This window comes from Trichomonas vaginalis, chromosome I, assembly GCF_026262505.1.
Source record: "Trichomonas vaginalis G3 chromosome I, whole genome shotgun sequence".
NCBI lineage: Eukaryota > Parabasalia > Trichomonadida > Trichomonadidae > Trichomonas > Trichomonas vaginalis.
Genome location: NC_067203.1, coordinates 25,001,082 through 25,024,567, shown reverse-complemented (window position 1 = coordinate 25,024,567; position 23,486 = coordinate 25,001,082). Strand labels below are relative to the sequence as shown.

At 32.7% G+C, this 23,486-nt stretch overlaps 8 protein-coding genes and 1 pseudogene across 9 annotated transcripts, besides 6 other annotated features; 4 read left to right on the top strand and 5 right to left on the bottom strand.

The window, feature by feature from the left end:
- Positions 1 to 12,367: part of a mobile genetic element that runs on past the window's edge.
- Positions 110 to 1,075, bottom strand: TVAGG3_1046450 (organellar and viral DNA polymerase type B; the record flags this gene model as incomplete). The annotated part of the gene is made up of 1 exon (XM_051255672.1): positions 110 to 1,075. One exon carries the CDS (start codon positions 1,073 to 1,075, stop codon positions 110 to 112), a length of 966 nt encoding a protein of 321 aa, XP_051081246.1.
- TVAGG3_1046440 (KilA, N-terminal/APSES-type HTH, DNA-binding family) lies at positions 2,199 to 3,026 on the top strand (the record flags this gene model as incomplete). The annotated part of the gene is made up of 1 exon (XM_051255671.1): positions 2,199 to 3,026. One exon carries the CDS (start codon positions 2,199 to 2,201, stop codon positions 3,024 to 3,026), a length of 828 nt encoding a protein of 275 aa, XP_051081245.1.
- TVAGG3_1046430 (uncharacterized protein) lies at positions 3,131 to 3,544 on the bottom strand (the record flags this gene model as incomplete). Its single annotated transcript, XM_051255670.1, has 1 exon — positions 3,131 to 3,544. A coding segment is annotated over one exon (414 nt), but the record flags the coding sequence as incomplete, so codon positions are not given.
- Positions 5,110 to 6,259, top strand: TVAGG3_1046420 (organellar and viral DNA polymerase type B; the record flags this gene model as incomplete). Its single annotated transcript, XM_051255669.1, has 1 exon — positions 5,110 to 6,259. A coding segment is annotated over one exon (1,150 nt), but the record flags the coding sequence as incomplete, so codon positions are not given.
- TVAGG3_1046410 (uncharacterized protein) lies at positions 10,917 to 11,138 on the top strand (the record flags this gene model as incomplete). The annotated part of the gene is made up of 1 exon (XM_001584421.1): positions 10,917 to 11,138. The coding sequence occupies one exon, from the start codon at positions 10,917 to 10,919 to the stop codon at positions 11,136 to 11,138; it is 222 nt and encodes a 73-aa protein (XP_001584471.1).
- Positions 11,633 to 12,367: a terminal%2Cinverted (terminal inverted repeat of Maverick-1B transposon ID:TVAGG3_1046400).
- Positions 12,368 to 12,380: 13 nt separating this feature from the next.
- Positions 12,381 to 20,255: a mobile genetic element.
- Positions 14,324 to 15,379, bottom strand: TVAGG3_1046390 (keratin-associated protein family; the record flags this gene model as incomplete). The annotated part of the gene is made up of 1 exon (XM_051255668.1): positions 14,324 to 15,379. One exon carries the CDS (start codon positions 15,377 to 15,379, stop codon positions 14,324 to 14,326), a length of 1,056 nt encoding a protein of 351 aa, XP_051081242.1.
- Positions 15,454 to 15,481: a terminal%2Cinverted (terminal inverted repeat of Mariner transposon ID:TVAGG3_1046370).
- Positions 15,454 to 16,757: a mobile genetic element.
- On the bottom strand, positions 15,534 to 16,662 carry TVAGG3_1046380 (annotated as a pseudogene). The gene has a single exon. A coding segment is annotated over exon 1 (1,129 nt).
- Positions 16,730 to 16,757: a terminal%2Cinverted (terminal inverted repeat of Mariner transposon ID:TVAGG3_1046370).
- Positions 20,256 to 20,404: 149 nt separating the features above from the next.
- On the bottom strand, positions 20,405 to 22,045 carry TVAGG3_1046350 (uncharacterized protein; the record flags this gene model as incomplete). The annotated part of the gene is made up of 1 exon (XM_051255667.1): positions 20,405 to 22,045. The coding sequence occupies one exon, from the start codon at positions 22,043 to 22,045 to the stop codon at positions 20,405 to 20,407; it is 1,641 nt and encodes a 546-aa protein (XP_051081241.1).
- Positions 22,046 to 22,114: 69 nt separating this feature from the next.
- On the top strand, positions 22,115 to 22,330 carry TVAGG3_1046340 (uncharacterized protein; the record flags this gene model as incomplete). Its single annotated transcript, XM_001584417.1, has 1 exon — positions 22,115 to 22,330. The coding sequence occupies one exon, from the start codon at positions 22,115 to 22,117 to the stop codon at positions 22,328 to 22,330; it is 216 nt and encodes a 71-aa protein (XP_001584467.1).
- Between the last annotated feature and the right edge of the window lie 1,156 nt (positions 22,331 to 23,486).

The window sequence follows — 23,486 nt, the reverse complement described above, 5'->3', positions numbered from 1 at the left end:
CTAAAAATTATTTTACTCAGAATTTTGTTGCTAAATTCAGTAAAAATAATGTTTAGGTGAAGAGGTGAGATGTCACCCGTTTTCTCACCTGTTTTCTCACCCCAGTTTTTCACAAGCGTTTTACATGAATTGTACGATGTATATTTGAAATCCTAAACAATTTCGTAGCTTCTATTTCTTCTGTCAGTATGTCAAAAGTTTTAACAATGCCGAAAGTTTCTTTATATTTCTTCTTGACGTCAGATAGAAGGAAATCGTCAGCAGTTGGATAGTTTTTGTTCAGAAATGCTAACATGTCCATTTTATTTTCTGCTGGCTTTTCTGCTTCTTTCTTTAAGTCTGCATAGTCGTTTCGCATTCTTTCTATCTCTTTGACGGAGTAGTTATATTTCCTAATTGCTGCTTTACATTTAGAACATTGCGGATTCATTTTTGCGTTATATTCTGAAACCTTACCTGCTAAAACAACTAAGGCGTCAATGGTTTTCTTTAACTCAAAAGCAGTTGGTCTTATCTGTTCGTTCCATATTTTACCTCTTCTATCTTTATCTCTTATCTGCCATACACATTCAGCAACTAACGAAACAAAGTTATCGTAGGTCTTAAACTCCCCGGATTTATATATGTCAGAAACATTCTTATATACCATGTCGCAATCTTTGTCCATAACCTTATGGTTGCAATGAAATCCTAGAAACTCATAGTTTACCTTTCGAATGAACTTCTTTATTTCTACTGAGTCAGTTGGTTTCACTTCTATTTCATCGAATTCAGGAATAGTTAGTTTTTGATGCTGAATTTCAGGTAGTTTAGGTAAATGGTCAATAATGTCCTGCATTTCATAAAGATACTGTTCATTTGTTTCATCTTTCGCACTACAGTCTAAATTACTTGTTAAAAGTTCTTGCTTTATCTTCTGGATTTTTGTTTCGAAAGTATATGAAGAAGGAATGAAGCTTTTCATCTCTACTAACATAGATGTTGGATTCATGACTAACGAGTTTGGTGAAGTTGTTGTGGACAGAGTCCCGCCGTTCGCGGCTTGAATTGTTGTTGTGCCGATTGTTGAAATCATATCTTTACATACAAAATAAAAAAATAAATAAAAATAAAACTAACGTTATTTTTCTATCTTAAGGAAATTCATGAAAATTCATGAGGGTGAGAAATTAGGTGAAAAAAGAGGTGACATCTCACCTCTTCACCTATAATATATTTTTGGTCATTTACACTCATTTACGAAGAAGTTATGACAAAGCATTTACGAAGAAGTTATGACAAAGCATTTACGAAGAAGTTATGACAAAGTCACGAGGGTGAAAAAAGAGGTGAGAAAACAGGTGACATCTCACCTCTTCACCTAAATTATATTTTAGGTCAAAGCTTCCACGAGAGAAAAGATTCCTCATTCGCTAAGGATTCCAAAAATGAAAAAATCATTGATTTCGGCTGAGAAAAAACAGCAAAACCCTTCTTCCACGGGAACAAAGAAATAAAGAAGAAATAAAGTAAATTTTTTATTTATTCCCGTGGAAGATAGAGCACTTTTATGACACTTTTTATTCACGACAAACAAGACAAATAAAGAAAATAAGAAAATACGGCGCTGTCGCGGTTCGAACCACAGACCTTGACCCCTCCATAACACCACCTTAGACCACTGTGCTACGTAGCCTGTCGACATAAGATTTTATAAATTGCATATTTGACGTAAATTTATTTCCATCTGGCTTCCCACTGCATAAGATATTCATACGTGTTTGTAAGACATTCATTAAACTTCTTTTCTATTGCATCTAATCTTGCGTTATTTTTTTCAATAACTTGTCTGTATTCTTCATCATCTCCAGCAGTGTTTGGGTCTTCACGTTTAAAATATTCATTGTTAACCAATTTTTTATCTACAAATTTTATTAGTGTTTGATTCACTTCGTTATGATAACGGTCATATTCTTTCAATACGTAAGTGAAGACAAAATGCGTCGTACCTTCAATCTTAAAGCTTAAAGAACTTTCAACACAGTTTTGAGGGTCTGTCAGTGCGTCAATGAGATAGTATTCGAAGTCAGTCAATAATCTTTTTAAAGTCATTTCATACAGGATAAAATTTAATGTTGTGAAGAAATAGTGTTTATCTCAGAAAAAATAAAGTTAGTTTTTATTTTATTTATTTTTTTATCCTGTATGTAAGAACAGTAATGTCAACATTAGAGAACACAACAACTGCTATCGTTCATGAAGCCATAAATGAAGAATACGAATACATACAATATAACAAACAATTGAGACTCATTCGTTCAGTCAAAGATGATATGTATCAAATGCAAAGTATAATGAACGCTCTTCGTTCTACAAAGCAAGCATATCATTGGTTTGAAAACCAACAGGCAAAAGAACTTTTAGAAGAATTTCCTCATATGATTGCTTCCCTCGGAAAACCGAGGGAAGAGATTCCGTACGAAAATCGCAAGAATTTGGCACCTGGTTTGAAAGGTTATTATGTTCATAGACTTTTAGTAAATGCTGTAGCAATGTGGGCTTCACCTCGTTATGCTTGTTATATTTTCATGATGTTAGATGAACTATATAAAGCAGAACGTGGAGAGATGGAAAAGAAACTTCAAGCAAAAGATGAAGTCATTGAATCCAAAGACAAAAGCATACAGAAAAGAATACCACGTTCAGTACCAAAAGGAAAGGAAAAGAGTTATAAGTATATGATTTATACTGAAGAGTTGGAGAAAGAAGAAGATAGAGATATGGTTATGTTGCATTTAGTCAGAAGAAACAACAAAAGCTTTTACGACCTTGCTAAAATATATAAATCTGACAGAAACTGGTTCTATCGTGAAAACTTACCGATTTCAATGACACCGAATGAGCAAATAAAAGAAATTGTCAAAAATACTCTTCCTCAAACACACTATGACATCAAAGGTTGCACAATACTTACCTTCAAAGAAGACTTAACATTACTGAAGGAAAAAATAACAGAATATTTCGATAACTTCAAAGAGGAAGAATGAAGTCACGACAACATTAACGAAGAAGTCACGACAACATTAACGAAGAGAGAATGAGGTGAAAAAACAGGTGATATCTCACCTCTTCACCAAAAATATATTTTTGGTTAAATAGCTTCAGGGTCAATTTCTTCAACCATTTCACTTCCTTCGTCAATGTCAATTGAAGCTTCTTCAACCTTTGGTAAGAACTTTTGTATAACATCTTTGTTCGTTATTGTCTTCAGAGATGAAGGATAATATTTCACAGATGTTTCACCCTTCTTATATTCTTTCTGTTCGGAAAGATTCATAGCAATACTGAAGAAGTCAATGTTGGAGTTCTTTATGACAGTATAGTGTGTATCTTTGACATTCACGAAGAAACCCTTTTGTTTCAAAACTACTGCTAACTCTTGTGAAGTATAACGTTTGCGGTCAATGACGATAGCTAATGGTCTGACATACTGACCAAACTTAGATTCTTTCACAAACTTCTTGTTAAAGATAACATTAACGTTTGAAGCATTATTGAACTCATTCTTGATGGCAGTAGCGAGAGCATTGTATGAAAAGAACTTGCAATCTTGCATGTGTTTCATTAAAATAAAAATATTAAATTATTTTGAAAAATAACTTAAAAAAAATCTAATCTAATTTTTTCAAAAAATATTTTTTTATTTCCTACTAAAGATGTATCGGAAGTTGTCTAAGTTAGAACACTCGGAAATAAAACAACTTCTTACAGAAGCTAATATAGATGTTGCAAAGCATTACGCAACAAACAAAAAAGCACTCGCTGACTTCATTAAAGACTATAATGGTGCAATAAGTTATGATAGAATTCATGAGTTCATAAAGCCGCAACGCGGCGAGGACGAAGTCCATGCAAGAGCATTTCCTTTAAATGACATTGCTATTGACTTATATCATAGACGTTCAGTACCTCATGAAGTAAGAAGAGAGATGTTTGACATAACAAATGCAAACGTTGGTGAAACAAGAAGAGCTGTACCTCATGAAGTAAGAAGAGAGATGTTTGACATAACAAATGCAAACGTTGGTGAAACACGAAAGAGAGATGACACACTGAAACAACAGAGAAGAGAGATGTTTAAAAGTGCTATAGAACAAGTTCGCAAAGCTAACGATGTCATTCGTTCCATTGACGACAAACCAAAAGAAGGTGAGAGATGGTTAAAGAAAGATGAAGAGAATAGGAAGAGAAATGTGAAGTCAGGCAATAGACTCATTGACTTTAACATCGAAGCTTTAGATGAACCAAACAGAGACTACTTACACAAACATTTCGGTAAGGTTTTCATGAGACTCTTAGAGAAAATTAAAATAAACTCGCAACAGAGATGGATGGTATGTTATAAACTTGGTGGAAAGTATGAATGTTCTACGTTAAACCTCAATAATATTGGAACATTACTACATCAGCTCTTGAAGGAGAACTTTATATCAGAGATAGAAGCAAATGCTGCAGGTATTGTTGAAATGCACTATGACTTCTTCTTGACAAACATAAAGAATCTTACGAAATAAAGATGTATGATTTAACAGAATATGAAGGCTTAACGATGTCAGATGTAAAGAAAGGCAAACCAAAAAAGAGACCATATAGAGATGAAAGCACACTGACAAATGACCAGAAAGCCATTTTGGAAGCTCTTAAGCAAACAGGAAACCCAGCACTTATAGAAAGCTTTTGGAAAGATAATGGTGAAAAGAAGTTTTATAAGAAGAGAAGCGGTCAGTTCTGGAAGTATCTTTGCACATTACCTATAAATCTTGAACGCTACCAAATCTTCAATGAACTGAACAAAAGAACTGCAACACTTATGACAGAGGACAATTGTTTCGTTTATGCTTGCATTCAGGCTGGAGTAAATGAAGAAACTATTGACCACATGAGAGAAGTCATTCGTGTTAGAGACTTTCCTCAAAGTAAAGTACAAGAAATTTCGATTCAACAGGTATAGCATTTAATGTTACCATTGGTTATTTCAATGACTCAAGACATAATGAAATAAAGAGATATATACCAAAAGAATGCGAAACTGTTAGAACTATTGACTTACTTCTTGTTGAAGACCACTACATGCTAAATGAAAGATTACCAATGACAACATACTTCATTCGAAACTATATAGAAATCTTGAAGGAGTGTGGTGGAATGAACATTGAGAAACAGATGAAGATTTATACAAAGAGAGAAGATAAATATGTAGTTCGTTATGATAGAACAACACCGCTATGGGATGTTATGAAAACATTGTGGGAGTGCAAATATTTCGAACCTATTTCTTATGGAGAACTTTTCACATATACTACTGACTTATATAAACAGAACCTTGCACCATTTAAAGATTTGACATATGCTCCAAAGTATTGTGTACAACTGAAGAAGAAAGCAGAGTCAAAAGAAGTAAATAAAGCTAAATGTAAATTCATTCCTGAGCACGTTTTCTTTGCTGACTTTGAGTGTAGCACAGACGGCTTTCATAAAGCTTTTAACATCTGTTATGACAGTGAAGATGGTTCAGTGAGTGAAAGCATTTGGGGTCAAAACTGTGCAACAGAATTTTTGGAAAGACTTCCTGACAAGAGTTTAATATATTTCCACAACCTCAGTTATGACATAAACTTCATCTTAAGACACATGACAGAAGTGAAAGGAACTCCCATCATTAAAGGTTCACGAACAATGCAAATAACTGGTTTATATAAAGGACGGGCAATTATTATAAAAGACTCTTACAGTGTTATAAATAAGAAGCTTAAACTATTTCCTGCTATGTTTAACTTACAAACAGGACCGAAAGAAGTATTTCCATATAACTACTACAGCAGTGTTTTGTTAGCAAATGACAACAGAACTGGTGTCATTTCTGAAGCATGTAAGTTTATCCATGATGCAGATACATTCATGAAAAACATAGATTCCATCAAAGGTTGCAGAATAGATGAAAACCACTTCGACTTAGAAAAATATAGCACGTTTTACTGCAAACAAGATGTAAGAATTTTAAGAGAAGGTTTTGTAAAGTTCCGCAATGACTTATTGAAAGAGTTTGATTTAAACGTTTATGACTACGTTAGTATTTGTTCTATTGCTAACAAATTGTTTGAGAACAGAGTATACTTCCCGAATGGAAATCTTTATGACCTCTCAAATAAACCAAGAGAATTTATTTCGAGATGCATTCAAGGTGGAAGATGTATGTTGTCAGATAACATGAAACAAAAGAGCAAAAAGAAACTCATTGCTGACTTCGACACTGTTTCATTATATCCTTCAGCTATAGCAAGACTTTATACTTTAGAAGGTATTCCAAAAGTATTGAAGGAAGAAATGTTAAGCACAGAGTATCTCATGAGACATTTATTCGATGATGACCAAAAGGAACCCATTGGTGAAAAGTTTATGTCTGGCTTCTTTGTTCTCATTAAGATAACAGAGATTGGTATACCCAGACCTTCATTTAATAGTTTGCGACCCGAACTAAATCCAGAACTTAACGTTCCAAGAAGTTCAAACACTTGCTGTCTCATGTATGTTGACCATATACATTACAAGACCTCATAAAATATCAGGTCAAATGTGAAGTGTTGCAAGGATACTATTACGATGGAAACAGAGATATGAGAATAAGAGATGAAGTAAAGAAGTTGTTTGAGTTAAGGTTAAAGTATAAGAAAGAAGGAACCCATTACAAGAAATTATAAAAACTCATTCTGAACAGCATTTATGCAAAACTATTCTATCTCCTATTGAGTCAAAAATAAACCATAGTAAATGACAAAGATGCTATAAGATATGCTATAAGAAATACAACCATATAGTGAAGTTCGAAGGTTTGGATGGTTCAGATAAAACTATTTTCAAGCTAACGAAAAGCATTTGCAACACTTTAACTTCTCCACTTGGTGTTAATATCTGTCTATGTTCAAAACGTATTATGAATGAAGTATTCTGTACTGCTGAAGATATGGTCTTCAAATCTTTTACCAGGATACCGACAGTATGCACTTATATAATGAAGACATACCAAAGCTTGCAGCAGAGTTTAAGAAGAGATATGGTCGCGAACTTATAGGAAAGAACCTTGGTCAATTTCATAGCGACTTTGCAGAAATAACACCTGGAAAACAAAGTTTACTTATAAAAGTATTTCTGTGGAAAGAAGACCTACATAGACTTACTCACTAACGATTTAAATGAAGTTGCATTTCACTGCAGAATGAAAGGCGTGAAGAATGTTATTGCTTTAACCGCTAATGAAATGTTTCCTGAAGCTATACAATGCTATTACAATGAAGATAAGAACATTCACATACCTGTTGGAACATATGACAAAGACTCTGAGTTCAGTTTAATGAAACTTTACAAAGCACTTTATGATGGTCAAGAGATTGCATTCGACTTATGTAAGTCATGTCAACTGCTTTGCTGAAAAGTTCAACTTTTCAATAACGACTAAAACAAGCTTTATTCGTAAGTTGAAGTTCTGAGGTCATGGGCTTCGCCCTTGCCGCTAGCGGCTTATTTTTGTCAGCAATGAGGATGAATGAGGTCATGGCTTCGCCCTTGCCGCTAGCGGTTATTTTTGTCAGCAATGAGGTCATTCGTGATAAAAATAAAGCTAGCGTAGATTTTACAATACTGCGATGTAGAGTTTAAGAGTTGTGCTTCAATGTAGAGACAGTCCTTCCCATCTGGAGCAAGAACACTGGACATTTATGGTCATGAGTGGAGAACATTTATCCAAAACTCACGATTGAAGCCAGTTAATTATAGTATTTAGGGTTAGAAGTGGTGAAGTTCTTGTATGACCAAATGAACTCATTTTCAACGCCTTTGGCTATATTAGAGTAAAGTATTGCTTGCTTTCTATCCCAAATGCCAGGTGTTACAATCTTTGAAAATTCATTTTTCCTCGGAAGCATTGCATCATAATTGAAAACATTCTTAAAATCATCATTGGGTTCAGAGATTTGAAACCTTATACGTAATGGATTTTCTTTCTTTTAGCGACTTCATTGAATGGTGAGAATACAATGAATTGACAGTCATGTGTTCCATCTTCATTTTCATTAATTCATAATGAAAGTCTATAAGTTGTGGCTGACTACCTTCTTCCTTCAGTTGTGCAAGAAACTCACGTAAAGGCTGTAAAGTTTGTACTTCAATGTTGAACTTTTTCTCGAACATCTCATTAAATGAAATCATACATTGCAACAATGTTGTATCGTCTTTAAAGTATTTGTATATGTGAATGTTTTGGGCGCTTAAAGACTGTTCGTCATTTTCTATCTCGACTTGAAGTATAAAGTCAACCTTTCTGAAAGCACGTGTTATATACATAGATGTTATGCCAATGTACTTCTCTTCATTTATGTTCACAATCCAGTCTGTTGGAAACTTAAACGTTACTCTGTTCCCTTATTTTGACGTCAGGGTTTTCACTACTGAACGCAACAGATAAAGGTATTTGTCTATACATTTAGTTTGGATAAAAATAAACCATTTACTCTTTCTTTGCTTCAGCTTCCTTGCTTTTTGTTCTTCCTTTGCTTTTGCTTCTTCTCTAGCTTTTTTCGCCAGCAAACGTGGGTTCTTCTGTCTTCCAGCAGCTAATGCAGCTAGTTGTTTTTCACTAAGTTTTCTCTTTGGTCTCTCTGGCTTTTGTTCTTGTTTTTGTTCCTTCAGTTCGGATAAAATTTGCTCACGAATTTCTTTCTTCAATGCTTCAACATCTATGACCCCTTGGGTCTTGTCCGTAGGGCTTGTCTGAGTCATTTGACTGTAGATAAAAAACTAAATTAAAACTTTAACCGATGTAAAATGAGCTTGTCAAAATCAGAACGAAGAGTCTATTATATTAAATGACGCAAGAGGAATACAACATCCTTTCTATTACGTAAGTCAGAGTAAAGATGGTAAATATACGTAAGAAAAAGAAAGGTTCCATTAGCGAATACAGAGAGCGACAACATTAAGGTGCATGACAAGGGTGAAGTCCACGAAGCCCATATAAAACCTTCTGTTCAAACTGAGCCACCAAAAGAACAAGAAGAAAAGAAGCCAGATGTACTTTCAATAACGAACCAAGAGCTTATTGCAAAGTTCGTGAATTTCATTGAAAAAACAAACCGAGTCAAAGAACCCTGACCCGCCAGTGAAAGAAGTTGAGACAAAAGAGAATGTACAGTTCATTGAAAATGTCAAGAAACAACTTCCACCACGAATACCAAGAAGAAGAGTGAGAATATGAAGTAAATAGATATTTTTATCTGAAGTAAATACATGCAGAACGAACAGTTAAACGAATTTACTCCAGCAGAGCATATTCATCAGATTCGCTCATATTTCGATATCATAGACAATGCAGTTCAAATTGGTGACACTAATAGAAAATATTCTGACGCAAAGATTCCATCACAACCTGGAACTGCTAAAGATAACACATGGGTAACATTCAATCTCTCACCTCCTGGTGAAAATATGTTGGACCTTTACAATACATTCATTACGTATAAAATGGAAGGTCAATTTATTGTAGATAAAGAAATTGGTTCAGGTTCCAATAAAACAAACCCACCAGGATTTTGGATTGGTTTCGATGACGCTTTCTATGCAGTTGCTGGATATCAAATCCTTGCAAATGGTCGTATCGTATATTCTCAAGACAACGCAAGAGAAGAAGCATATATAACTTCAAACTCACAAACTACCGAACAAATAAAAAAGTAGATGTTTTCTCAAAGACTCGACATGAAGATGTATGGAGTCATTCGGGAACATGCAGAACAGGACAAATTGTTAGTGGTCCAATTACAGCAGGAAAATCATTTGATTTTAAGCTTCGTTTAAGAATTCCTGTTAGAAGATTCCTTCCATTAGAAGCTATTCGATTTATTCCAGCTTTTGCAGGAAACATTCAGCTTAAAGTAAAGTTCAGTAGCGACGCCTTACAATGCACATCTATATCTGTAAATGATATCATTGCTTTCAATCCAACTCTTAAAGTTGCATTTGCTTCAGATTCAAATCCACCGACAAATAAATTTGTTCCATGGAATGAACCATTCACTATGATAACGAAGGCAGTAAAGCTAGTGGAACAGTTACTATTACAACTGTAAACCAGCAACTATTTCGAACAAGATGGATTTTAATGAATGTTTCATTCATCCAAAGTCATTCTCTTTAGACCCTAACATTTATACAGAACTTGTAGAACATTATACAAACGAGGCTTTTGTTTTCCTGTTAAAGTTATGGATTGGATTCCTATGGACGGTTCATTCTCAAAGAATACAGATAGTTTCAAGTGCAACATTTACAGCAGCTTATACGCCTATTAATGTTAAAAGTATTTGGGCACTATTTAGAAAGAAAGACAACTATTATGTTAATTTTGAGAACCCTAAGTTTAAATATCTTCAGCTTTCCATGGGAGCTTATGGAAATATGCCTGCAGAACCTGAAAAATCATATGGACCTGTATTTTATGAAATGGTTGCGAACGCCTGCAATACAAACAATGATATGATAGGATTTAATGAAGATGTTATGAGGTCATTGTGGATGGGTAGTGTGGAACATAAATGGATAGCTATGACAACACACATTTCTTATGTGGTTTTCCAACAGAAGTGGACTTTTGCTTCCAGCAAGGTCAAACATCTACTGCTCCAATAACATACAAATTGTCTGTTAAAGGACCTATTGAACTAGCAACTGAAAACGTACCAAAGCCACTTATTGGATTTATGAGGGATTGTTGCTTTGCCATTCAGGTGCGTGCTAATGGAATCCCAATAATAAGATTAGATGACTATAACTTAGCTACGGACGACAGTGAGGAATAAAGGATGAACGTTTATTTTTAAAGCTTATAAATGAGTTCTTCATCAAGCTCTCGTGAACCTTCACCATCTATGAAACAAACTTTACCAAACGATTATGGAGCACCTATTGAATATTTCTTACGAGCTGCACAATGGCAAAGAGCAGTCTCACCAAGGTTAGGTGTTCCACCAGCTCCTGTCAAAAATAGCATTTGGTCTCCCACTAGGTTTGCTAGCTACAGCAGGAGCAGTTATGATGTTGAAAAGAAATAAAGCAAATGTTATAAATAATACTGAAGTAGCTGAATTTGAACAAACTCCGACACCATCGCCAAAACCAACGTCAAAACCAACGCCTTCACAAACAACACCTTCAATGACTCCTGAACCTATGAAAGTACAAACTCCTGTTCAAAAGTCAACTCCAAAACCGACTCCAACATTTAAACCAGAACCTACTCCTCAAATAAATCGTAAAACTCCTGCGTTTCCTTACTGAAAAAATAATGTTAGTTTTATTTTATTTGAACATTTTATTTAGAGTAAAATGACGACTAAAGTCACTGAAGCAATGAAACAAAAATTTTTGGTAGAATACATTAAATCAGGAGCGGTTCCAGAAGGTTTTTACGTTCATACTATGAAGGATGGTAGAGTTCAGTTTAGAAAGATAAAGCAACCATTAGATAAAGAAGGAATTTTGAGAAAGATTAAACTTCATGAGGACAACATTGCTGAACTTAAGAAGAAGTTAGAAGAGTTGGAGAAAGGAAGAGAGTTATAAAGCAATGAATTCAAGTGGGTGAAAAAAGAGGTGAAAAAAGAGGTGAGATTTCACCACTTCACCTAAATTTATTTTTGTGCTATGTTTTCATACGTGTGAGGGTGGTGATATCATTAATTTTTAAGTTTATTTTTAAGTTTATTTTTTATTTTATTTTTATATAAATGACGAAAACTATTGAGATAACAAACTACAACGGTCATGAGTTCAAGAATTTGTTCTTCGTTCCTCGTGAAAATACATTCTATCAGATACGAGGGAGAAAGGGTAAAGTTAGTTTGAGCGTTTACGACAACAAACATAATGGGAGATATATAAAAGCAATAGATACAAATGGTAAACGTGTTTCATTAGCTTTGTCAAAACTTACAGGTATAAACTATGACAGTGATTTTGACCTATATGAAGAAGAAAGTGAGTCAGAAGATTATGAGCTGTTATGTGAAGCACAGCAATGGGAAGCGCTGCAATACTTTTGTAAATGAGAACATTAGTGGGAACGTTAGTGAGAACGTTTATTTTTTCATTAGTGAAGTCGTTAGCGAAAATGTTGGTGAGCTCGTTAGTGAAGTGGTTGGCGGCTTTGTAAATATTTAAGGTTAAGTGAGTGTTGTCGTTTTGTGTTGTAAAATATACGTTACTGGTTTTGTAAATATTTAAGGTTATATTGGGTAAGGTGGAACGCAGTGCCGCCGTACCCAAGATAACCATACTAACTTGCGATGGTTCATGACTTTAAACAGTTTTGTAGCTTCTATTTCTTCACGAAGAATATCAAAAATTTTAACTATGCCGAAGGTTTCTTTATACTTCTTCTTGACATCAGATAATAGGAAATCGTCAGCTGTTGGATAGTTTTTGTTCAGAAATGCTAACATGTCCATTTTATCTTCTGCTGGTTTCTCTACTTCTTTCTTTAAGTCAGCATAGTCGTTTCGCATACGTTCTATCTCTTTGACGGAGTAGTTATATTTCCTTATTGCTGCTTTACATTTTGAACATTGCGGATTCATTTTTGCGTTATACATTGAAATTTGACCTGCTAGAACAACTAAGGCGTCAATGGTTTTCTTTAACTCAAAAGTTGTTGGTTTTATTTGTCCATTCCATATTTTACATCTTTTATCTTTATCTCTTATCTGCCATACACATTCAGCAACTAATGAAACAAAGTTGTCGTATGTCTTAAACTCCCCAGATTTATATATGTCAGAGATGTTCTTATATACCATGTCGCAATCTTTGTCCATAACTTTATGGTTGCAATGATATCCTAGAAACTCATAGTTTACTTTACGTATGAACTTCTTTATTTCTACTGAGTCAGTTGGTTTCACTTCTATTTCATCGAATTCATGAATAGTGAGCTTTTGTTGTTGGATTTCAGGCAATTTGAGTAAATGGTCAATAATGTCCTGCATGTCATAAAGATACTGTTCATTTGTTTCATCTTTCGCACTACAGTCTAAATTACTTGTTAAAAGTTCTTGCTTAATTCTTTGTATTTCTGTCTCAAAAGTATATGAAGAAGGAATGAAGCTTTTCATCTCTACTAACATAGATGTTGGATTCATAACTAAAGAGTTTGGTGAAGTTGTTGTTTGAAGTGTTGTAGAACCTATTGTTGAAATCATATCTTTACATACAAGATAAAAATTTTTCTTAGAAAAAAATTAGCGTTATTTTTCTTTCATAAGGAAATGTCAAAAATTCATGATTTTCGAGAGTTTTAGACCATGTTAGAAAAGTGGTTAGAAAACGTGTTAGATCTAACATGCTAACATAAACATTATTTTTGGTCATGGACTTCGTCCTCGCCGCTTTGCGTCTTTATGTTAAAATAAATGGTACCATTAATGATATCATGACTGTTCTCGTTCATGTCTGATTTACATCTAATGAAAAAGTTTAGAAGAATTTTCTTATTCTTTCTGGCATATTTTTGTCTTTCCAGTACTCCCGCTCTAATGGTCCCAGATGTGTTGGCTTCGATTCTCTCAAGTTCTTAGATGGTATAACATCTTCAACGCCTCCTTCATAAGTCTTGACAAAGTCATGACAAAGCATTAACGATGAAACCATGACAAAACATTAACGTTTAGTTTTGACAAAACATTAACGATGAAGTATTGACAAAGGATATACAATGAAGTATTGACAAAGGATATACGATGAAATCATGACAAAACATTTACGATAAAATATATTTCCGGGACTGTTGTCAAAATGTCATGTTGTCTCATTTTTTCAGAGAAGTTAATTAACCTGGTGACATGGTGACGTAGTGACACCCTCAGTTCTTCAAAAATAATTAATTATTGAATAACCTGAAACCATAAATGATAAAATATATTTCCGGGACTGTTGTCAAAATGTCATGTTGTCTCATTTTTTCAGAGAAGTTAATTAACCTGGTGACATGGTGACGTGGTGACACCTTCAGTTCTTCAAAAATAATTAATTATTGAATAACCTGAAACATGAGACTTTGTCTCCGGACTCTTTGAGTCACTTAACGTAAACATATATTTCTGCAGTTCATCTATTACTTCATTACCTAATTAATTACAGACATAAAATATATTTAGTTCATTCGGTAAGCCCAAACCCTTTGGGTCAAGTCTCAAGTGTGTTTATTGAAATCGGTAAGCCTGCAAAATAGGCTCAAGTGTGTTTATTGAACGCGGTACCATGCGAATACAGTCACAAATGGTGGCATATAATCTTTACCCAAGCCTGTTGGATTTGTTGTGAAAGTATGGACATGATTTCCTCCTGGTTCAGTTGGTCGAAAAGTCTTTTTTGCTGAATGGTTATAATCTGGAGATAAAACATCATAGCCAGCTTCATACTCTGAGTTGTATAATGGGTGGTCTCTTAATGAGTGGATATGGTCACCAGAAAAGTTTGTAGTTCCTGTATGAGTGTGCGGTGGAAGGTTTGCTTCTTTAATTTTCTTCGAACCTCCTGTTTGCTTTGAATATCTAGCACAGTATAAGAATTTATCTACAATCTGCTTCCACGTACCAAAACCTAAAACACTTGCTGGATTTGTTGAATTCATTGATGTATAAATAGAACCAACAGGATATAATGTTTGAAGTATTTCATTTTTCATGCTTGTAATCACATCATTTACTTCCGACTTCTTTGCATAATTTTCATCAACATATGTTTTATCTGCTTTAAGGTCTAAACATCCTGAAACCCATTCTGTATCAGCTTTAACTTTAAAAGTCTCAAATGTCCATTCATGATACCATTCAACCTTTTCTTTAATTTCATTATCTTTTTCATCAACATAAACCAAATTTGCTTTCTTATTTAATTCACTATCCACATATTCCTTATCTGCCTTCTTCATTATGTCGTTTAGGAAACCTTCTATGAATTCCTCATTTAAATTAAATCTTCCAATCTTCAAAACTTTAGGAAATGCATTTAATGCGTAATATCTCTGTTCTTCTGGTGGAATTGATGTTATATCATCCGTTATTCCTTTAATTTTTGAATTCATAAATAAAATTTCTTTTATATTTGATATCACTGCACCACCTTTGCAAACGAATTCGAAATGGTCATTTTTCAATACTATCTCCAAATCTCCATATTTCAACCTTTGCGTTTGTTCTGCCGTCTTTGAATTATATGCATATATGGCATATGTAATGGTCTGAAGGACCTGGGTGTTTTGTGCCTTAAGTTGTTGTGGTTGCTGTTGTTTAATCATTTATTATGATTTAAAAATAAATATTTAATCTGTTATCTCATCAGCTATTTTTTCTATTTGAAATTGCCATAATATAGGGTGTCCAAAGGTGTGTTTAGCACAAACCTGAATACTGCGAATAGAAATAAACAAGTTACATATATATAAAGTTTATTTAAATATAATCACCATTGGATTCAATCACGCGTTCGCAGCGATCGATCCAGGCTTGAAAGACACGCTTTAAATCATCATGAGAAAATTGCTCAAATTGCTCTCTTACAAAATTTTCAAGATCATCTGGACTCGCGAATTCGCGTCCTTCAGCTCTCTTTTTTAGCGTGCCGAATAAATAAAAGTCAGAGGGTGCAATATCAGGTGAATAAATTGGGTTTGGAACAACTTTGACATTGTTTTCCACCAAGTAATTCATTACCTTATGACTTTTGTGAACTCTTGAATTATCAAAATGAATTGCAAACTTTTGTTTTTGTTGTTTGGATTTCTCAAACTCATCAGAATTGATAATTTGAGTAAGAACATTGTCAATTAGATACTGAGCATTCATCGTATTAAGTTTTTGAAGAATATCAATTGCGATGATGCCATTCACGCCCCAAAAAACCGACAACATCATCATTGGTGTGTCAATTTTTTTCTTCGGGAATGTTTGCGGATTTTCATCCTTCGGGATCCACATGATTTTGGCTTCTGTTGCATATTGAAACCAAGACTCGTCCCCTGTTACTAAAAAGCGAAACTTCTTGGATTGATACGCACCCAATATAGAGAGGAGCTCTTTCGAAGATTGGACTCTAGATTTTTTTTGAACTGAATTAAGGTTGTGCGGAACCCAACGTGTATACGCTAGTTTGTAGTTCAAATAATTGTGCAGATAATAACTGACTGTTGTACGTGGTATCTTTGTCATCTCCTCTATCCTTCTGAGTGATGCTCTTGGGTCTTCATCTAGCGCTTGAAGAATTGCTTTGATTTTTCTTTGATCCGGCGATTTTTTGTCAATTTTTATGATGGGCGCCTTTTTGTTCATGAAGTGATACATCCTAACATGATACGTTACAGTGGAATAGCTAGGAGCATCCATACCGAAGCATTTTACCAATGTCTCGTAGATTTTTTTACAGTCTTTGCATTTTTTTGCAAGAGCGAGGATGTTTTCTTTATGATTCATTTAAAAAAATGAAAAAAATCCCGCCAAAATTTCCCGCGAAACGCCCTCTTGTCTCAAAATTCATTTTATATCCCGGCATGGCGCCAAAATACAACATACTCATCATATACATATATCATATTTTTTATTATATATTTATAATCAGCATATATCTCCTTTAATAGTCTCATATAGAGCGCTGTGCTAAACGCACCTTTGGACACCCTATATTTCATTCATGAATTCTAAATCACAATCAAATAGGTCAGTTATTCTAAATTTAATATTTGATAAATCTTTTGAATGAAGATAAATGAATTCCCGGATAATTGAACGGATATGATAAAGAAAATGTGTTTAAGTTGATGGATAAAATGTTTTTGTATTGATGGTAAGAGTTAGGGTTAATGTTTGATGTGAATCTCATTGGGGTATTAACTTTATCACATTTGATTAAAATGAAATTGGAACCGGTGTCAAATACAAACATCCCCAACATCTTTTCAAAATTTAATATCCCCAACAATGAACGAAGATAAGGAGTACAAAATTTAATTTTCAGCGGAATTTAATAAGGTTATTTATTTCATCAAGTTCAAAAAGTTTATCGGGTTTTGATTTAAAATTTTCTTCATACCATACGTAAATGATTCATTTAAATAACTTAAAATTGTGTTAATATCCCATTTGCCTATCACATTATTTATATACATATCATACGTTTTTTCAAGTCTACGACCCCGCGCTATGTGGCTCATGGTCATCTTTAATAAATGATATATAATCTGAAGGGTCTAAAAGAATGGGATTAAATTTACCACTCACAGAAACGAGAGTAACATTATAAATTCCGCTAACTGTTAAATTTAATTCACAACTATTATTTGAAATAATATTGATAATTGACATTTTTATTACGATTAAAAATATGGTAAAGCGTTATTTTCCGGTGATAAATAAAAACTAATAAGATTACCTCAAGAATTCATAAATTCAACGAATAAGAAATTCATTCATGTTATAAATTTTAGTGTTTCAGAAAATATGAGTCAATGTCATATTCATCAACAGGTTATATTCACTTCATTCAAATTTAGTTCAATCAAACCCATATAATGACCATTTCATAAGATTTTCAGATGGTATTAAAAATGTAATTGATAGATTAAAATATGAACAGATTGACAATATCGAATTTTTGGAATTTTGGTTTAAATATCCCGATGGAAAAAAGATTGAAGTTAAAGATAAAGCTGATACTATAACAAAAACAATTACAATGACCGATCAGATAGTGGGGAACAAAAAGAAATAAAACAAACGATAGAAACTGTGAAAGGTCAATTATATTGATTATGATTCAAAGGATATTATTCGATAATGTTAATGCTTGAATATTAAATAGCCTTAACAAAGAATTTTTCAAGTGATATTTTATATTCATCAACTATTTTATTATAAATATCATTATATGTTAAATGAAGTTCAGTTGTTGTTCGTTCTTTGATATCTTAATTGTGCTAATATCCTTTATAGGATTTATTTTTGCAACTGTTCCGCAGCATGAAACTCATCATCTATGAAAAATTGAATCTTAACGTCTGAATCTTGAACATCACAAAGAATGGCGATAATGTGAATTAATGATTCATAAGGTAAAATAATTAAACCGGATTGATCAATTAAATTTATTATTGAATCATAATTATTAATTATTATATCACGGTAAATTTTCATTAATTCAGAATTAATGTCTATTTTATATGGGTTCTCGATGTTTGATGAAAGAGGTGGGGGTATGTTGGATAAGTGGAATTTCAACAGGTTCTTTACCGGGTTCAGATAAAATGATTGGGTCTCCATTCTTTATTTTGCTCCTCCTCCTTTTTCGGTAAGTCACGAGTTAATAAATTTGGTTGAGTTGCTGACCTTGTTAATTCAGGGCTAACATTAACTTTAACATTTTGAATAATTCGTGATTTATCATTTACGTTATAACCAACCGTAATCTCTGCTTTTGCGTTAGTGTTCTTTTGACTAGTGAAACGTCTTCTCATTTATATTCGAATAAAAAAATATATTTAAACTTTTATTTTGCTGGAACTTTTGAATCTATTATTCCCTGTATTTGTTCATGAAGTTGATTTTTAGCTGTTTCATCGTAATTAATAGACCGAATATATTCATTAATTGCATTCTTATAATCATCTGATTTCTCAAATTTTCTTTTATCTGATTCCTTAACTAAATCATAAGTTAAACCCCGTTGCTGATATAATGGTTTCTTAATTAAATCTTTGAATGCTTGAGTAAAGCACCTGATGCAATTCTTGCTACTATAATTGGTTGGAATTGCTGTTTAAGTTCATCTTTAACATTTGCGAAAACTGGATCGAATAAAGCAACTTTAAAGAATTTCTTAGCTGAAATTTCAGGTCTAATATTTGCATATTGACCATCAAACTGGTTAGAATATCGTGGTAATCCATCCGGTCCCTCTTCAATAGCATTTAATTCTTCATTGAAATAAGAATATGGATTATGACGGTATGAATTAATTGGACCATTTTCACCTTCTCCAATGTATTGTTTAACAGCTTTTCCATTTTCATCAATTGCATAGGATAACGTTCATTATATGCTTTACGTTTAGGATAATCAGATATAGTTAATTTATAACCATTTATGACTTTAATATTACCTTGACCATCAGTAACGAAAACTTCATTTATACCATCAGGTTTTCCATTTGGACCCGTAATGTCTGCTTCGTGTGCTTCCCAATTTGGACCATGACGTTTGGCATATGCTTGAGCTTCTGGTAATGTTAAAACGTTTCTCATTTGTTTAACATCTTTTTGAAGACCAGCAAAAATGAACTAATTCTTTCATTCCATCAGGAACTTTCATAGTTCTATTATATGCACCCTTTTTGTTTGTCCCTTGTTTTAATGGAACCTGTAGAAGATTTGCTATTTCTGTCATGTTTAATTATAAATAAAAAATAAAAATTAATTATAAAAAGTTAATCAAATTTAACACTTCCTTTATTTAAATCAACTATTATTTTTCCATGTTCACCTAATTGCTGATATTGTGTGTAAAGTTCATTAATGCTCATTGGTAAATTCACTTGATAAAGCATAACGTTCAACTGTTGACGACTAAACCCACTGAAAATAAAAGGGTTGATAGATTTGATTTAATGTTTGTGCTTAATGCTTTGAAGTATTGAACAGCCATGAAGAATGAACACTGAATGTGTCGACATTGAGTTAATAACTGATTAAAATATGATTTCTCGTTTGTTATTAGTTTTGATTTCACTGCATCATCTAGAAAAATGAGTGAATGCAAAAATTCTCTATCAAAATTTGAAATAGAAAGTGTTTCAAATAATTCATCCCGTTGTTTATCAATAATTTTATCCTCTAATCCTTGCTTCTTGATTGTATTATATAATTCTTTATACATTAAAAAGTTTTTTAAATAATCTTCTGCTTCTTCTTGTGATAAATAAATAATTGGAATTTTGATTAAATGCTTTAAAGATTCAAATGTATCATCTGAAGGTGAACCTGAACGGTTGATATAAATTAACACATGTGAATAGGGGGAAGTGTTAGCAATAATGATAATTTGTTTTAATATCGTTAATGTTTTACCTTTATTTTGTTTACCAATTGCTGCAGTGATTGAATTTAAATAACATTCAGAATATGGAATTTTCATTAATTTTTCCTTAGATAGAGCATTTCTATTATCACTCAATGCTTCATTAATCATATCATCTATGTATGTATTATATACTCCTGCTAATTCTTCATAAGGGGTGGATGAATTTAAATCCATTTAATCAAAATAAATTTATAATTTTAAACATTTCTATTCATCAATATTTCATCATATGAACTTCTATACTGTGGTGGTGTACCTGTTGGATGATATTTCAAACCTTCATCCGGTGTCCATGTCCAATACGTAGTCCTAGTAAACCAAACCTGAGGAGGATTTGTCACCTTTGAACAGTAAGTGTCATTTACACCCTGAATGATTGGATAAGCTTTCACTTGTACTGTAACTTGTGAGTTGAAAGTTTCTAATCCATCAAAGAATATACCCGCTCCATCACGTTGAACTGGAATAGTGCATAAGAATGAAGTTTGGTCTTTCCATGTTCTAGCTAATGGCGTGCCATCATCATCATTCAGTGGTCTAGTTAATGAGTCCTCGTATTCTTCCGTGCATTCATTCACTCCATCTAAATCAGAAGCTTGAAGCATGCGTGTAAAGAATATGTCACCCACTGTGGTCATCGCTTGATCGGGGAAGTTTCTGGAATCTATAGTGACCTGAAGACCTCGAAGCATTGGATTTTCTAAAACTGTTCTTTGCATTGCATTCTTCGGAAATGTTAACACAACATCTGTAACATTATGAAGAGCGTATGAGAAATCTGAGCTAATACCTTCAGGAGTGATGCAACCTCCATTTAGTGAACGAACGTCAATATGTTGAGCTGGAATCATGAATGGATCTTCCTTACTGAATAAACGTGGTATTGCTTTAACTGATTCTTCAATTAAACCGTATCCTGGTGTAATGCATTTATCCTCTAAAACTTCCATCTTTGTGCATGAAATAATAACGTCATCAACTGTTGCGTCAGCAGATGTAGCGGCTAAGCTTGTAATTAATTTGGAAGGAAGTCCGATTTGTTGGAATTTGCGATCATATTTATAAACATGATTCATAATCTTTTCATAATTTTCATCAGTTATCTTTTCATAAACGTAATTTTGTAAATCAGCAACTCTTAACGGGTCAACCTGACAAAATACTAAAGTATCCCTGAAAACATAATATTTAAGAATGATATCACCAAATGATTTAGGATAATCATCGAACGCCTGAAATGCTAACAAATCATTTACCGGAATAATCATATCAAAAGTGACATCAACTTCTTCATTTGCTTTCTTGAAAACTTCTGAAGGGTCAATATATTTACCACATACTGAGTTATCATATTTTTGAACATTATTATATAACGAATGAACAAACTTTTTAACTTTCCTTTCTGATTTTGGTTTATATGTTGCAAATGCGAAAGATTCACGGGCGCAATCCATCTGAAGATAACCGGCATCACCTCTTTCGGTTTCTACTTCTAATTGTTTAAAGCTTTGATTTGATGATTTGTAACCAACGAATAAACGCATGCATTTAAAAGCGGTATCACATGTGAAAGCTTTATTTGAAACTAGAGTTGCTTTAACTTTGCGTTTAATATATGTGTCACCTAATTGGTTCACATCATGAGCTGGATTTGTAATTCTTAAATGAGTTTGTTTATCATCAAAATATGGAGCATCAGAGTCATAGCATGAACTTTCAAGTTCTCTATAATATCTTCTACCGTCATTCTTTGCGAATATTTCATTTATCTTTTCGAATGAATGAAACACATTTCCATTAATCGGTTTAGTGTTTGGCACTAAATAGTTAGTCGTCATTTATTATTAAATAAAAAATCAAAATTAAAAGATGAAAATGAATTTTTAATTTTAATGAAATAATCAACTATGGCTGCAGGTATATTTAAGAAACTGTGGGATAAAGTAAAAAGAGGAGCGAGTAAAGTTTGGGAAACATTGAAGAAGGGAGCAAATTGGATATTTAAGAATAAAGAAGCAATTAGTGACATTGCTGAATCAATAACACCAAAAGCTGCCCCAATAAGAGAAGTTTTAAATAAAGGAGAAAAAGTTTATCAAAGACTTCAACCGATACTAAGATAAAAATAATTTTAAAATAATTTATTTTTCCACTATCTACCTCCTATTTTATTAAGTATTCCTTCAGCAATTCCACCAACTGCGTTACCTGCTTGTGCTCCCATCGCCGGATTACCTGCTTTAGTACCTAATACTCCACCTATGATAGTTCCTGCCGTTTTCGCTACTGGTGCCAAAAAGTTTGCAACGGGTTTAATAATATTTTTATGAACCCAACCTGCAGCTTTCTTAATTCCATCCCATAATTTTTTAAAGAATCCTGCCGCCATTTCTGATTTAATATTAATTAAAAAATATATTTCATCACTTATATTCTAATTTTTATTTAATATTAAATAAAACCAATTTCAAAAATAAATGAAACAGAGGAGGAAGAAATAAATGAAAGTGAAAATGTTCAACAAAAAATAAACGTTGTTAAACCAATTACTGAAATAAAAATTTTTTCATCTGTTGAAGAATTTAATGACTATTATGCTAACAATAAAAAAATATTTGAAGAATTGACAACGTGTAAATTGAATAAAATGTTTAAAGTTGATGGATTCAAAATTTCAAAAATAAAAGGAGTGGTTAGTTTGAAATCTATTCCTCAATCAAGAATCACCTCATTAATGAAAATAGATGATTTAACAAAAAGAATAGAAGAGATTGAAGAAAGAATGAATCAAATAATTGATATCATAAATTCAAATAATCATTAATTTCTTAAAGTTCAATGTTGAACTCATCAAATTCTTTTTAAAGTTTATTTTTTTAAAATTTTTTTATTTTTTTATTTTTTATTTCATTATGGTAGTGAATCTTTTATTCATGAAAATAATTATTTCTAATTTCTTTTACTCGTTTATGAGGTCTTTGATTATGACTCCATTGATTCCATTCAGGATTTAAACAATGTTTAATTAATCGCGGAATATCTGACATCATCTATATATAGCTTCTTTTATAAAAGATAAAAAATAAATTATTTTAAAATTAATGTTAATTTTTTAAAATGTGTTTAGTATATAATATTTATTACTAATTTATTTAATAATGTCGCGCTTTCTTACGAATTCATGACTTAAAAAACGTAAGAAAAAATTTTTATATCATCTATATATAGAAGATGTGAAAATATACCTTCATCTATATATAGATGTAACAAAAAAAGTCA